The sequence below is a fragment of the Ischnura elegans genome, chromosome X (assembly GCF_921293095.1).
Source record: "Ischnura elegans chromosome X, ioIscEleg1.1, whole genome shotgun sequence".
Lineage (NCBI taxonomy): Eukaryota > Metazoa > Arthropoda > Insecta > Odonata > Coenagrionidae > Ischnura > Ischnura elegans.
In genome coordinates, this window is record NC_060259.1 from 27,270,996 (window position 1) to 27,287,741 (window position 16,746).

Below are 16,746 nucleotides of genomic sequence, written 5' to 3' on the forward strand. Positions count from 1 at the left end.
GTGGTGTTCAGGGAGGATACATGCCATTTAATGCTTGCTAGTGTAGGTGTGCCATAAGGTTCTCTGTTTCTTCACTCTTGATAACCATCTTCCAACTCAACTCTCACTGGAATGCTTGCCTTCTTAGATCTCACTTCCTCCTCCCATACTTACCCCTCCAGTTATAAATTCCTGCTCCTCTCTGCAGTCACACTTTCATTACCAACATTCTGGAAGTTAAAAAGCAGTGGATGGAACAAGATCTTAGTCTGAGATGATACTGGGATTTGCTGTGATGTTACATGTCTACATACTGCTATGTACACATATTGATGACTCATAGTGTTACTATAACCATTAGTTGAGGGTATATACTTCATAGTTTTCCTTTCTTCAGGATTGTCGAGTGCAAGTAAAGCAGGTTATCTGGTTTAGATGGTGTGAGCATTGGTCATGTAATCAGAGTGGTAATTGTTTGAATATTGTGGAATAACAGTGTTAGTAAATAAATTATTATGCAAAATGGAATGATTTTAGCCTCATTATTCCTGAGATGTATTTTAGCCAAACTATTTAATTTAGCACAGTCCCATAATGGGTTAGAATATGAGGTTGACTCCTCTGATGAAAGTCGTTAAATTTATTCTTAGTAATGTTTAAAACTTTTTATAAAATAGATCATGGACAGAAAAGTAATAACCCTGTAGCTGAAAATTTTAAATTCAGTTGTTTTGAATTTATTTAGTCATCATAACCACCACATATTTTTCGTGCTTCACTGCTTTGAGCATTCCACACTATAATTGAGAATGTATTTTATCATTACCATTGAGTACATTAAGCCAAATATTTGTTATTTGGTGATTATGGGTAGTTGTGATGTAAGTTATCACTGATTTGGGAGATGTTAGCTTTGTCATTCTCATTTTGCATTTTTTTTTATTTGTTATAAATTTTTACATGAGCACAGCTATGGTTTTTGCATCTTCAAGGCGGCTTAATAGGTCATTATGGTGTATTACATCGTGTGCTTGATGACCTTGATACCCAGATTTCCCTATACTTCTACTCCTTGTTGACTTCCTATGCCCACTCACTGGGGTGATGACAGGATGATAGGTTTAGTTGAGCCTGCCTTAGGAGATTAGTGAAGAAATATCTTCTTCTGAATCGATGAATTTAAGGTATGTAAGCCAAGAGTCCAATGAATTGCCTATGCATATCCGGTCTGTATTATAAGTCAGTATTCAAATTATTCAGTAATGGTATTTTGGGGGATTTGTTCTTCAGAATTATACAACTTACATGTTTTCCTATATGTGTTTAATTTTTTTGCACAGTTCGACTTAGATTGTGTAGTCTAGATATGAAATGAGTGATTTTAATCTTACTTGAGCATAATTTTTGAGATTAGATTATAGTCAAACCAGTGGATTCTATCATTTGGCCATTAGTAAGTCAGCCAATTGGTGAAGACCATAGATGCCAGTTGGATAAAATGGGCTAAGGCGCCAGGGGGGCAGAACTACTGTGGTGGCTTTTGTTTACATCAGGTGATTACGTCAACGGGAATAAGTTTTTACCGATTATGAGATAGAGTAGATTTTGTCCTTATTTTTTTTTGATAATTCATTGATCTGCAGAGGAAATCAACTTTGTATACTTATGATATCATGCTTTTCGTTCTGGGTAATGTACTATTCGGAATTGGATTTCTAATCACTTCAATGTTTATGGAAGATAATTTTTTTCTTTTGTGGTCATTTGTTTAAGAAAATTCATATTCGTAGGTTTAGTGTGATTATCCCTTGCTCAAGGACTTCTATACAATGTAGCTTCGACGATGTATTAATACCTTCCATTCTTATGGAATGGGTGTCATTTTAAGTAATCTTGCTGATTAAATTTTATATCTCCAATGATTTTTGTCTTCATCATACCAATTGGAATGACCAAAACCCTTGCATTTTATGCCTACTTACAAGGAGAGGTCGCCAAAGTGATGTTCAGGATCTGGATGCGGATGTTATTTTCTTAAACTATATAGGTAAGGTAGAAAAAGTGTCACGGCTTTCTTCCACATAGGCCCGGGTTCGAGAGATATGCGCATGTAAATATTTCGCGCAGCATCAGGTCCCTTGAGTAAGCGCTTCCTCTAAACTACGGCCGTGGCGGTGCGGTCTAGGGCGTTAGTCCTGTGAGCTTTAGTATGTAAATAAGTTGGTGACCCGGGTTCGAGACCCAGCGCTGGCAATATTTTTTCTCTCTTCCAATTTCTGAAATCACTGTTACATTTTACCCCAATTCGCTTTAATTAGTTACTTCGCGGTTTTTTAAATATAATATCAATTTATGGATTTTAAACGAAACTCCGAATTGTGCCTTACTACGCGAATAAGAGGACGTATATAAATACTTACGCGTGAATTTCCGGGGAATTTAATCATCCTCGCCCTAGCCATTGCTCCCATAGCCTCTTCGTATATTCGTAATCTCAAGTCTTTCTTATCAACAAATAAACACCATTGCCTATCCTCACATTCAGTTACTGACCCTAGCTAGTTTCCTCTTCCACCCATCCAGCACAATGATCCTGCTTTCCAGCAGCCTACCCAAGCCGTTTTCGAGGCCTTCTTTGTATACCTTTCACACCCGCTTTCACACAATTGGGCCTCGGCGCCTCATTCAGGGATTATCGAGGGTCAGTTGTGGACGCAGGGTTGTTGGGACGGAATGTCTTTGAAGGACGCTAGAAGGCAGGTCATAAGGGACGTATGGTGAGTGGAAGGACATTTTGTTGTAAAGATCGAGATTCGTTGGGAAGACAGTGCGTGGGCGGTTAGAAATCTAATGGAGGGAATGCCTGGTGGACATGAAATTTTGAATAAAAAATGTTTAAGCTGGAAAATACTGGTGCTTCAGGAATGTAAAAAAGGCATTGAAAGTGGAGGCACACGCGTCAAAAACCGGGGTACGATTCACGAATGGATGTACAATCGGTTAATTGATGCGAGGCAGAGGTGTGCATCGGTGCACATGATGAGCACATTACACGGAAATTCACGCGTAAGTATTTATATACGTCCTCCAATTCGCGTGGTAAGGCACAATTCGGAGTTTCGTTTAAAATCCATAAATTGATATTATTTTTAAAAAATCGCGAATTAACTAATTAAAACGAATTGGGGTAAAATGTAACAGTGATTTCAGAAATTGGAAGAGAGAAAAAATATTGCCGGCGCTGGGTCTCGAACCCGGGACACCAACTTACATAGTAAAGCTCACAGGACTAACGCCCTAGACCGCACCGCCACGGCCGTAGTTTAGAGGAAGCGCTTACTCAAGGGACCTGATGCTGCGCGAAATATTTACATGCGCATATCTCTCGAACCCGGGCCTATGTGGAAGAAAGCCGTGACACTTTTTCTACCTTACCTATATAGTTTAAGAAAATAACATCCGCATCCAGATCCTGAACATCACTTTGGCGACCTCTCCTTGTTAGCATTATTGTGCAGGCAGTGTGCTGACATTAATTGCAAGATGGTCAGACATAAGGGAATCAAAAGTAGTACAGGAGAAACACAACTTAGGGAGAATGCTAATTATCAGGTCAATGAGGGTTTTTAGAGTTGGAGGTTAACCTGGTTGGTTCACTATTTATGACATTTAAACCAAAGGTTGATAATACATTGAGAAAGGATGACTTATGAGGGGAGTTACTTGATAGATCAATATTAAAATCACCAAAAATTATGATGCCATCTGTGTGTTTAGAGATGAGGGAATTAACAGTTTCTGAGAAAAGGTCTGAGAAGTCACGAACTTCACCATTTGGTAAACGATATATCACACAAATAATGTATTTTTGTGAATTGACTGCTAGGATGGACACTGCACACTCTAACACAGATTCTACAGATTTATTGAATTTTAAGGTTTTTAGGCCTATGTAACACACCACCTTAGGACACACCACCACACTTCATTCTTTGACGGCAGAAGGATGAGATAAGATTGTATGTATATAATGTCAATGTGGTGCAGAAACAAGTATTTTTTTGCTGCAAATCATAAATTAAGATTCAATGTAGTTATTTTTTCATCGGAACACAGGTTTTTATAATAGAAATATTTCATCACATTTCCACCTCTATAAAAATAATGATAATAGTATAAAAAAGTGGAAAAGTGCTAATCTGTTTCTATTATGGAATCCTTCCTCTCTAATCAAGCCAAAATTCTGCATTATTACGGTTATTTTTTTAATGTGACAAACAACTAACAATACCTACCCATCCCACTCCACTTAAACCAAGGGGGTTCATGAACCAGTGCTTACCATTGGTTCAAATGCTCAGATGATCTAATCCATTGGCCATGGTTAGTTGAAATTAAAATTTTCTTCAACCTGCAATTTTTAGTTTTCCAATGTATCCTTCTTGGATTTGCAAATGTATGTAGCGATCTGTACGTTGAATGGAATTCTTATTAATTTGCTGTAGAGGAGCGTTTATTATTACGTCATTGGTTTGGTAGCCAAGATGGCTTACTTATACATCGGTGGCACACTCTCGGATGCTGGGCCGGAACTCCTTGAATATTCTGAAATTTCTCTGTAAAGAGATACTCACAACACCGAGATTTGAAGGTCGGCCTTACGGCTGAAAGTCAAACATGTATCCTCTGGTCCAACACCTTGGTGTGGTAAATGATGAGCCGCATGTAGTTTGAATCTTGTGATCTCTTGACTTCCTCTCTTTGGCCTCCAGATCCTTGAGAAGAATCCATTTTAGTTGTGTTTCTCTTTTATGCCCGAAGTGTTGTTTTTATGTGGACCAGTGACGGTGTTGACTAGTGCAAGAGTCGAGCTAATTGTAATATACAGGCAATCACTTAAGTTTTAGAGTTAATAGGTAGGTGATGAATTTGATGATCCCAATCCTATGTAATGCTTTTTCACTATGAATTCCATCCTTATGTGAGGAGAGAAAAGCTAGAGGGGCCCTATTCCAGACTGATAGAAATTGTAATTGCTCACGGTATTTGCATTGCAGTGTACTTTCAGCTTTCTCTTGAAATTTTGAATATGGGAGTACAGAGTATATTTGGGTACATTTGCTTTATGGTTGGCTCTGATAACATAATACGTTCTATCAATGCCTTGGGTGCTGAGTTGATGTTAAATGTCTTTCATGCCATGTATTACTGGTTTGCGTAGTACTTATAATTAGAGTAAGAAATACCTTAGGTTGGGGCGACGTGTGAATGAGTAGATTTTGGTGTGAAACGATGGAAGGATAGGGGGACGTGGGGCTGAATTTAGAGAAATCACAATTGATCGTTGGTGGTATGAAACAGAATGATACATTTATTCAAGGAAAGGCGTGAGAAAGAAGATGAAACCCTCAAATATATCATGATTATGAGGAATAGCACCAGGGAAAAGGAAATTAGTGGGAATGCGTTAGTGAAAGTGGTAATGCATTTTTTATTTTATTCTGAACCTGCAATGCAAAAAATAAACATAGCTGTATTCTTTGTAGAAATGGAATATTGTTTAACGAAGTGATGTATGTTATTAGCTATTTAAATAATATGTCAGTTATTGGAAGATCTTTGGTGTCATGATTTGGATTCTTCTTATGCTACTTAACTGGTATAGTAACTTACCGCTTTGAGACGGAGCATGATCTATATATGACGCACCGGACTCCGCCCAAATCCGAGTGTCATCAATAGATGACGGCTGGCTACACAATTAAAACATTTTCAGATCTGGGCAAAGTTAAAATTTTTACCTTTGAAAGTGTTAAACTAAATGAATTCTTGTTAAGATTTAACTTAAATTCTGGTGATGGTGACAATGGAAAATGTTTGAATTTTCAATTAGATGAACTTTAATAGAAGAGGTCTCACAATTGACATTTGCACAACATCAGTGCCACCCTTGTCATAACTCATATTTTCAGCATCATCATTGTGTGTTGAAAAGCGGGACGATTTTTATAGCTTTTTTTGCAGCTGAGCTTCAAACCTCGGCTGATTTTTTTTGGTTCATTTAAACAAATTTTGACTTTTAAGACCTAGTGAGGGAGTGATTAATTTAAATCACTTTTGAGAGCTACACACTCCACAGTGGGGTAGAGGCAATGTGTAATGTCTTGTTCTGTTAATGGGCATTTGTACATCAGCATCCTACTAGTAGTTTGTTTAAATACCCAAGTTCCGATTTGGGATGATCAGAGTGTAGGAAGGTGTAGGGCTTATATTAGTATTAATACATTACTGTGCGGAATGGATGAGGTGTCAAGTGTTTTAAGTGGTGTTGGAATTTGCCTGGGAATCTTTGATTAGTCTCACACTATGGCAGAATGGGTCATGAGGGGAAGGTTGAGAGAGCATAATGCTGAACAGAGAGCTTTAAGATAAGTCATTCCTTGGGCCATCGGGGATACCACTCTTTCAGCTTTTCTCTTCGTTTCTCAACTTCATGTTGATGTGATAAAATTTTAGAAAAATTGGCGTTTTCGCTTCGCTCTTCTGTTTTGTATGTTTTCTAAGAATCCTACTTTCTTGTTTCCCTCGAGGCACTTGTTGGTGATGTTCTTTTTTCTAAATTCTGAATTTCTTAATCCATTGAAATCGTCACTCTGGTTCTTCCTCATGGTGATCATTTTGCTGATGGGGTTGATAGTTCATCGTATAGGATTTGCTGTCATTGTCTATATCTTGTGTTTTTCTCTCCACTCATGTTTTAATTTTATTCAGTGTGGCAAAATATTTTTTGAGCTAAACTTGCAAGGCATGAAATGTATACTACTTCTGATGAGTACAAGATAAAAATTGAAATTAGCGTAAACCATCCCTGCTTTGCTCTATTGTTTGTCATGAAACAAATTTGATTTGTGTAATTTAAGGTTTAGGCTTGTCCTATGGTGCTAATTAAATTTTGTAATTCATGAATGCATTTCAAATTACATTTCAGAATCTCGAACTCCATCTGTCATTAAGTCTGGTGAGTCCAGTTACTGTGTTGTGGAATGTGATGTTATAGAAGTAATTACCGTGTGCTATGGCTGGATCTTAACCATAACTTCTTGCTGATAGTTTTGAAAGCACATGCTTTTCTTCAAAGTTAATTGTTTTGAAAATTCAATCCGTTTTTGTCTGCATGTGCTATGAGTTCAGAATAATGCTTGCAACAGAAAGTGCATGTGCGAATCGTCAAAATTCAGAGGTGACTGTATATTTCTAATGGTGTACTGTCTAATTTTGACCCCTCTTTCTACAGATTTTATTCTTATTCAATATCCCATTATCTACAATTCCTTTCTAATTCATAATGTACCTGATGATCTTTTGTTTTTTTATCCATTCCTTTGGTCCTGTAATAGTCCTCCTTTGGTCACTTATTCCATGAATCTCTTATTCATTTGCCAATCTTTATTTTGAAGTTAGCTATTGAATGTATGTTGCATTATATTGTTTCGTTTTACTTAAATGCTATTACCTTTTGCTTGACCTACTGAAATTAGACTAAACATTTTGGAATGATGGAAAACTAGCAACGGGTGCTTCTGATCCATTGAAAATGATTGGTTATTAGGTCATGGTGGTATTCATAGGATGAAGAAATTATGTGTATGGCACATAACAGGCAAAACTATTGCCCATTGCAGTACTTAATTCATTATTTTAGAGTTACTCTTCACTAATTCTTCAAGCTATTTCATTGTTTGGATGTTCTATTTTTAGCAGCATTGGCAGGCACCTGTCTGTTTCATTATTCTTATTAAGGAAGTTATTAGTTATGTATATGATTAATCAGAAGTTCTCTAATCATCAGTTCAAGGGACAGAAAAGAGGGATATGAAAGTGTTATCTTTTCTGTTTGTTATCAGAACCAAAAGTACAGGTCAATGTGCTTCAACATAATCATTGTATTTCCAAGTTCATCGTCATAACTGGTCCTAACATTGATATTAATGCAGCTCTTCTCTTATTTCTCTTACAAGCTAATGTTTGTTTTTAATATCCAAATTTTAATCTCTTTAATGTCCTCAAATACCTTTTCTTAGATTTTTATCTATGGCCGTATCTATCTATATCATCCTTTTGTACCACATTGCAAATGCTTCCACTCTTGTTTTTCAGCTGCTGTCATTGTTGATGCCTCACTGCTTTAAAGAATCATACTCCAGATAGGAATGAATTGTTTCGTTTCTTGAAAATATATATTCTGGACGTACTAGTGGAGGCACCAGCCTCTCAAACTGCTTGCAAATTTAGTGGTCAAACTATGCATTTATGGGCATCAACTGTCTTGAATTTAATCTTGTGATACCAGCTATCATAAGGCTTTATCTATTTTCTGGGTCCATCATTTGGCCCAGCTAGTTTTCCAAGTTCACATAACACAGTGGGTAGTGTTCACAGTTTTACAGTCACAGGATATTGACTAGCATTGAAATTGTTTTGCATTATTATATAACAACTAAAATACCCTAAACAGCTGACAGTCATCTAAACTGTATGATAACCAATTGTCAGCAATTGTTATCAATTGCAGACAAAATGAGAACATTGTCACAGCATAGATATGCAGTGATGATGTTTTCATGTCTTTGATTCTCTTCTTGATGCCTTTCTTCTCTTTCAGAATCAACGAAACCTAAAGTTGCGCGACCTTCTAATGATCGTATATCCAAGCCCACTGGAGAATCACGAGAGGAGAGGAATAACAGACGCAACCGGGAAGAAAGGCCGGCTGCTGCTACTGCTGATTTTGGGTAACATACTAGCATATAGCCTACTGAATTAACGCAGACTATGTCCTTGAGCGTAAGATGCTCCTTTCTGTTGGGAATGTATGCCTCAAATGTGATTTCTGATCTAATGGTATCTTACATTGAGATGAGAATAATGAGAACATATTACAGTGTTGTTTTGGTTTTAACATGGAATGTAGAAACACAGTTTTATTTCATTACTTGACATATTCATGTTTCATATGTGTATAATTATACAATATGTTTGAATGATTCGTTAGCTCTTTAGCTGCTGTAAACGTAAGTGGTATGTTCACATGCCAGGCTTATGCATGCCTCTTCACCTATTCACCACACTTCTTCCTCCCTGTTGTGAGCTCAGTGCTTTTGCTATATGTAACAAGTAGATTTCCCAAGAGTGAGCAGCAGCGAAAGGGTCAATAGTTCACTATTATTATGTAATTATTCTTCACTCCTCTTTTCTGTCAGTTTTGATTTCTGCACGATTCCCAATTTTAGTGACTCCTGATAGTGGAGATGATTATTGAGAAATTTAAGTCATTTCATTTTCTTTAATTCATTTAATTCATAAAGTTATTTTTCTCCAAGTGCTCTTGGAATTTAAAAAAATTTAAGCTATGGTGTAATTAACATATTCTTTTGATTGTCATCCTTTTAAAAAAAATCTTTCCATACGCGAAGACAATGCTCATAATGTTTATTTTGGTATCTATCTTTGAAGTAACAGAGATGGAAACAATCGAGCAATGGAAGGAGGAGGGGATTATGGCCGTGGACGTGGGGGTCGTGGTGCAACTGGTCGGGGCATGGGGAGGGGCCGTGGGCGAGGTAGAGGAATGTTCGACTCCAGAGGGAAGAGGGAGTTTGACCGTCAATCTGGATCTGACAAAAGGTAATTATTTTTATCGCCGTTTTGAGTGAGACTACTTTTGCCTGAGAACATGAGGAGTTAATTTTTGAACATGCAGTTTATGCTCATCTTTAATGACTTTTTCTGATTGGAATTAATTGTATATTTAGTTGCTTTAGTTTGCTACTTTTTTAAAAATATTCTTAGTTCTTTGTAATTAGTTCTAAATGTAGTAAAACACCTTTTTTGCTATCTTACATTCTAATCTGAAATTTAGTGTACAGGCGGTCCCCGACTTTCGTACACAATGCGTTCCCGAAAACTTGTACGAAAGTCAAATAGTACGAAAGTCGAACCATTGACTTCCAAACAAATTAGGGGTTACGTTCAAAAAGAGCGGAATTTACGTACTAAAACCTTTTTTTTCACGGAATTCATTTCAATTGACTTAATTTTAATGATAAATTAATAAAACTCCTCAAGTCATCTAATTTATTTCGAAAATACGCAGAAAATGCAAATATAAGTTTAAAAAACATGAACTCCGTTGGCTATCGAGTGGAACTTCCTCTTGGCGTTTAAGTTGACATTCCACTTATTACGTCCACTATAAATAAAAGGACATATCAAGTAGCATAAAAAAATGTATTCGTTGAACCCGCACTCTGGATACCTTTTAATTTTTACACCAAAATTCGATATTTGGCAGGTGACATTCGTGATCGCGTATATTCGGCATGTTATTCAAAAAAGACAATAGACAAACGGAATTCGGGTGATATTTCGTGCAATATCGTTGCTGAAGGTTTACATGAATTAAACAGCACTCAAACGAAAAAAACACAATTAGAAAGAAGGTCTTACTAGTTTTATTGAAAGCTATTCGATGATGTCTAGTCAACTTCTTTTGAAAAATATCTTCAATGAAGGCTTTCCTCTTCTCTTGATGAAGGAGCGTGTAGCAGGCAGTCTCTCTCCCAAATAAATCTTTAGATCAGTGTCAATTACCAACAATTCCCTTCATTATATACGTTCATATTGTTCGCATATACTGCCGATACTGCAATTTGAAACAATTGAATGTTGGGATGCGCAATAAACATAGCGGGAATTTAAAAAAAATTACAGACCAGCGTCCGAAAGTCCGAATTTAGCGTACGAAAGTCGAGTAAAAGGTGTCAATTTTGAACGTACGAAAGTGCGAATTGTACGAAAGTCGAGTGTACGAAAGTCGAGGACCGCCTGTACTTAGTTAAAGGGTCATATGACATCAATTACCATTTCATGACTCAATCAAGGAAAAATAGTCCTTGATTTTTGGAAAAAAGTTTCCCTAAACATTCTAAATATTTTGAAAAAGTTTCTATGGGGAATCACTTGAATATTTGCGGAGTGAAAGTTTTTGTTGGAAATGTATTAAAAGTGGATACCTTTAGTGGAATGTCCCGTGGACTTATATAAGGAATTATACTAGTAATTTTACTTAAATATTTTGTGTATTACTCTTTTTTATCATTAGTATTTTTGTGGAAAATTCTTAGCCATCATTTGCATTAATATATTACACCTCATCTGATAATTATGGATTTTTTTGACCAGAGTATTGGTGATAAGAGTATTATGTGAAATGCAGAATAATAGTAAAGAGGCAAAATAGTTGGGCTCTTTATTATTATACTCTGTTTTTAAGCTGGTTTGAAAATTCATTAAGTGCCGGTGATGCATTACGAACTCCTGAGGAAGCATGATAGCATTTTTCCTAGATGCTAGTCCATCTGCATGAAATGAGGGATTTTCATAAGCTCGTACAATTTTTTTTAATGAGAAAAAAACATTTTATTATGTGCCTTCTATCTTTAAAGATATTTTAAACTATAAATGTTATTATAGATGAGGTTTTTAAAGGCTATTAATAGGAATATATATGGTTTTCTAGGAAATTCGATACCCAACACCTATGCTATCGGTAATGCATCCATATCTTCCCAATGTTAAAATGGTCTCAAATAATGGAAATTCAATGAGGGTAGAGTCCCCAAGGAAAGCATCCCTTGCACTAAGCGAGGCATGGATGTCATAAATTAGAATTTTTATCAAATGGTTTTCTCATATCTGTCTCGAATATCCCATACCTTTTCTAATATGATTAATGTAACAGGAAAACAGTACAACAGAATGCTTCAGCAAATTATTATTAAAAATAAATTCTGTTGTATGTATAACATTTTTTCAAGTGTTGCATGGGTAATGTAATGCATGGTTAATGCAACATGTTTAGAGAATAGAATGCAAACTGTATTTCATATCATTAATTGCAGGATCAGTTGCAAATTGAAATCACAATGAAATGGCTAAGGTATATTTTAAACATTTAACAATTGAAATTACTCCTTCTGGAATTAAGAGCTCAGTTGAGCTCCCCAATTGCGGCACTATTGTGACTTGGGGAAGGGTGGATTTGAGATTTTGCTGAATTTCGGGTTCTGTGGTACTAACCAGAATGGTCAAGGGTTTTTGTGCATTGTTTTTTTCATGGGAGTTTATATTCAGTTCTAGGAAAACAAGATAACTTCAGCTTAACGGTTTAATTTTCTGGAATTCATTATATAGGAAAATAATTGTTTTTAAATTTGCAAAAACAGTCATTACATGATTTGGTAATATCGAAATGCTATTAGAAAATAAAATTGGGTAAATGAAACACATTTAATCAAATTAATGTCCCTTGGTCCCCATATGAGCTGTGCTTCATGTTATGATAAGCTGTCTGCTATCTGTCATCAACTTTTATCAATCCACTGAGTGGCTACACTGGTGCTTGCATTGGTAGGACTTTCTATAGATGCATTGGGAGCACCTGTTCTTGTGGCGGAAGGCTTGGGGTCGATTCTTGCCCATGGAAATGTGGTTTCTTTGCATGAGCTATGGCAAAGTTTCCAGGTTTCCTATTTCTACTGCTCTAATGCACAGCATGACCTTTCAGTGAGGTAGCACTGCAAATTGGTATGCATAGCTGCACCTTCTATAGTTTTAACAAGGATCTTCATTGGGCAATACTTATTTACAGTGCTGCATCCTTTTTTTACTATAACTAATAATAAGACACTAAGGATAAAGTTTTCCATTAAACAGTCCTGTCTGCTCGGATAAGTCTGACTTTGTAAAGTTGAGTCACGTCTACATCTCATCAGCAGTGCATGTAGCAATAAAGGATTATAAGAGTAATTGTGTGGCCAATTTTTGACTGGTATGGCAGGGAGAACTTCTTGATTAGTTTGGTAAACAGTTTTAGCTGGTACATAATTATGACTGCAAATATTCAGCAAAATATTGCCTCCCCTGAAGCATACCTAGGAAATGTTGCTGGAGTTATGATGTTTGTGGATTAAGTAATTCTGCGTTCTGGGTGCTCAACTGTAACCTTCCTTGTTTACCAAGGGCTTTAAACGTCGTAATAAATTGGTGACAAACCTTCTTTTGATTCCCTGAAATATTATAAATGAGTAATTTAGTTTAAATTATATTAAGTTTGCCTTCGGCAAAATTAAACAAGTGTTGTTTGATCATAATCTATAAAATGGTTTCTATGATGATCATTGCAAAGGAAGCCAAAGTTGTAAAATTCATTTTTAATCATTTCAAATTGTCTTTATAATCTTTCCTCTATTTAAGTTTTACATTTCCATGGATATTTACTCTCCCAGTATTTGGTATTGATTCAAAGTTTTCCATTTATGCATCTTCAATTTCTTTTTTGAAATGTAATTACTCCTGTACTTGAAAAACCAAAACTGAACCACATGCACCTGAAAGCATACACCATCTACCAGCTTTTGATTTGCTGTGGTGTTGCAATATAGTGAAAGGTTGCTGCAGCTTATGACGGAAGAGAGCAACCATGTCATTTGTGAAAAAAACCTTGAAAGAGCCAATTGATCTGACCTATTTACTACACGGCATCGTCATTCATGCATTATTTACTGAACAAATTAAACATGCTGCTGTCTGGGAATTTGACTGTGTCGTTGTTTATGATTTACTGAAGGCCCAAGTAATATTGTCCAATAGCTGGATAGATTCATCACTTGTGCATTAGTAAGTTGTCCACTAACCTGGAAATCGTTAATACTAAGGTGTTCCTTCATGGGGTGGTTTCCTATTATTTTTTTATTGCCAAAATCTAAAGATTATTACTTCTAGAGAATGTATTTCACGCTTTTAGATTTTTAAAGGACGATATCTATTTTTCGCGGTCAAATGTTGAGTGGAAATTTTCAAGTATGTAAAAACGTGACTGCTAATAATGAATGCTGAGAAAAGCCCGTGTGACGTTATTCTGGTTGCGGCTGCCGCCGTGAGAGGCAACCTTGGTGCGAGGCTATGAGCACCGCTATGATCCAGGCTGCTTGCAGGTAGCAGAGAACCCTGCTAGCTGGTAGCACTTGGCTTAAGTAAGGATTATTAATACCCTATCAAATGAAGGAAACTTTCCAATGACAGGCAATTTTAATAGGTGATTATTAAGAGATGTTTCCCTGAGGTCTGTGCCTCACGCATGAATTGGTAATCTCAGAAAATGTAAAACTCCTGATTAATGGTATAGCATCTAGGTCCCTGTGACGTCATGTTTTGTGACATCGCATGGGCTCTGGCCTTTTTCAAATGAGTTTAATATTGACCATTAACATTCGTCGAAACTGGGATTTCTTAAACCAAATAATTTGTATATTATGAATACACTAATCGTCCACAATCAATGCCTTTCAGTTTCTTTGATGAAGGAAACTACCCTATTATGAGAAAACACAAGGATTTTGGTGAGTGTTGTGGAAACTTTCGACACATGGAACAAAATTTCTTCCCTTTTTATTTACATTTCTCCTTGCATTGTTGTTTCCTCCTCAGTATTCTTCATTTATTCTCATACATGATATTCATAATTGGAAACTATTTAGCTGTACTGTTTTTGCGTGATGGATGTCAGTTTAGGTTTCTGCCGTTACTATCCCTGGTATTTCATGTTGTTAAATTCACTGTTGTGCGAGAACACTTTAGGTAGATGCTAGAATCTTGCATCAGTCTTGCTGGAGGAAGTGCTTTCCCTCCTCATTGTGCTTCATTCTAGCTTGGTGATGTGATCTTTACTTGACTGTGCAGAACTCTCAGCAGGAGTACATTTGTTGTGCATAACCATAACCCATCTTCTGGAATTCTGCAGGAGCTGAGAAGTAGCCTGAAAAGGACATTCATGGCTTGATATCTAGTCCAGGGGCAGTTCAGTGGCTTGACTCATGTGGTTGACACAGTCTTCGTAATATAGCCCATTTTGTTATTAATGTTTCCTTGGAATTCAGTTTCCAAAATGATGGAAAGTAAAGGACTCAGCCAGAGTGATTGTGGGACCTAATGATTGGTCTATAGTTTTTACTCCCCTCCTTGTTCTTTAACCCATCCCTTTCCTCTACATGTAATGGTGAAAATTCATAGCGAAGGGCTTTCTTCCTCTACAAAAACTATTTATGGGGTAATTTTGATTCATGTGTGTAGTGTCTTATCTGCCTATGTAATTGTTGGCTTCTTAGTAGGTATTATTCAGTATGTCAGTATCTATTTGTATTCGTTTAGTAAAATGGCTGTTGATGTGATACCTACTGTCATGTGTGTTTTGGGATAGGTGGTGCAAGTATAATTCAAAATAAAATCAGAAGTTGTTGGTGGCCATCTAAGATAAGACCTGTTGCATCCAAATGTTCACCTCAAAGACATGATTATGAGCATACTATTTTCAGTTTGGACAGTGTTGCAGGCGAACTGATACAAATTTTTATAGCTCAGCTTTTCCATATCTGGTGTTTTTTTCCCATAGATGTGGTAAAGGAGGATAATATTACTTGCATATATGAAAAAATTCCTTTTTCTTTCACTAAAGACATTGAGGCAATCAGACATCATGAGGAGTGATTAGAATATTGGTCATGAAAAACCTTTTCTGTTACGATCGCTCGAAGGGGCCAAAATGAATGGTTTGCAACCTTGAATTGTCTAATACAAGAGCGAGCAGGAAGCACGAACAATGTGGAATTTCAGATCTACTGGAAGTATCCTCATATCGATATTTAAGTGACATTTGCTGTATAAATACCACTGGTTGTTCAATGCCCAGTATATTCTTGTAAAAACACTAGCAAGAGTCTAAAGAACGTATAACATATAACATCTTAATTGGTGTTCATTTACGAAGATGGTGCCAAAACCTTGATTCAGCCTGCATATTTGTCATCGTATTGTTCATTTTTCTCCCTCAATTGATCCTAATTCCTATTGCCTTTTTAAAATAAGATTTGCTTTAATGGTGCTGGTGTCATTTTTATATTAACCAAAGCATCCTTCTTATGCATCATTATTATGGAATTTGACTTCAATGATTGTGATGAGTCGTTATCATAGGGCAGCTAGTAAGGTTAGCTGGGAAGACATTAATGTCCAAGGCCCATTTCAACTCTATTGTTGGTAGGAATCATATAAGTTGCCCAATGCTCTCCCTTTCTTTGAAGATAAACTTGTGACATAGATAGATATTCTGTGTTTTTACATGGAGTACTTGTAAATTGTATGGAATGTAGGGTATTTTTTTATATGCTGTTATAAAAAATATATTTCTGCTATAAATCCTTCCAAATAAAATATCAAGTTACTCGAGAACAATAGAAACATTTCTGGCTTCCCCAGTCTTGCCAACTGACCCTTTTCAGCCCACCTTCTTCAAAACCTCCAGTTTTACAAGAGAAACTTCGTCATGAGTCACCTATTTGGCAAAAAGTGTCTAAAAATGACTTTTGGAAAGTGATAAGATACCTAGATTAGATTGATTTATTCGGGTAATGTACTAAATTCAAAAGAAAGTGACATCAAACACTGTTTTTAGTATGTTTTAAGAATGGAATGTTTCCCTGTGAAAAATTAAAAAATAGAAGAGGAATGGGGAGTAGGAATGCATAGAGCTCAGAGTTCCATAGCTTGAGAGAATTTTACAGATGTTGAGTAAAATTTACCTGAGCACAATGGGAAGTTGTTTGTTTCAAAGTGCCTTCCCTCCCTTTCTTGCCAGCTCTCCTCTATTCACAC

The 16,746-nt window shown here is 36.4% G+C and overlaps 1 protein-coding gene across 2 annotated transcripts in view; it reads left to right on the top strand.

Annotated features, from left to right (window-relative positions):
- The window catches only part of LOC124170847 (plasminogen activator inhibitor 1 RNA-binding protein-like), a 70,594-nt gene that overhangs the window by 8,228 nt on the left and 45,620 nt on the right, over positions 1-16,746 (top strand). For both annotated transcript variants that reach the window (XM_046549844.1, XM_046549845.1), the window contains 3 exons: positions 6,968-6,997; positions 8,642-8,771; positions 9,493-9,663. In XM_046549844.1, coding sequence (XP_046405800.1) covers positions 6,968-6,997; positions 8,642-8,771; positions 9,493-9,663 — 331 coding nt within the window. The remainder of the gene's footprint in view (positions 1-6,967; positions 6,998-8,641; positions 8,772-9,492; positions 9,664-16,746) is intronic.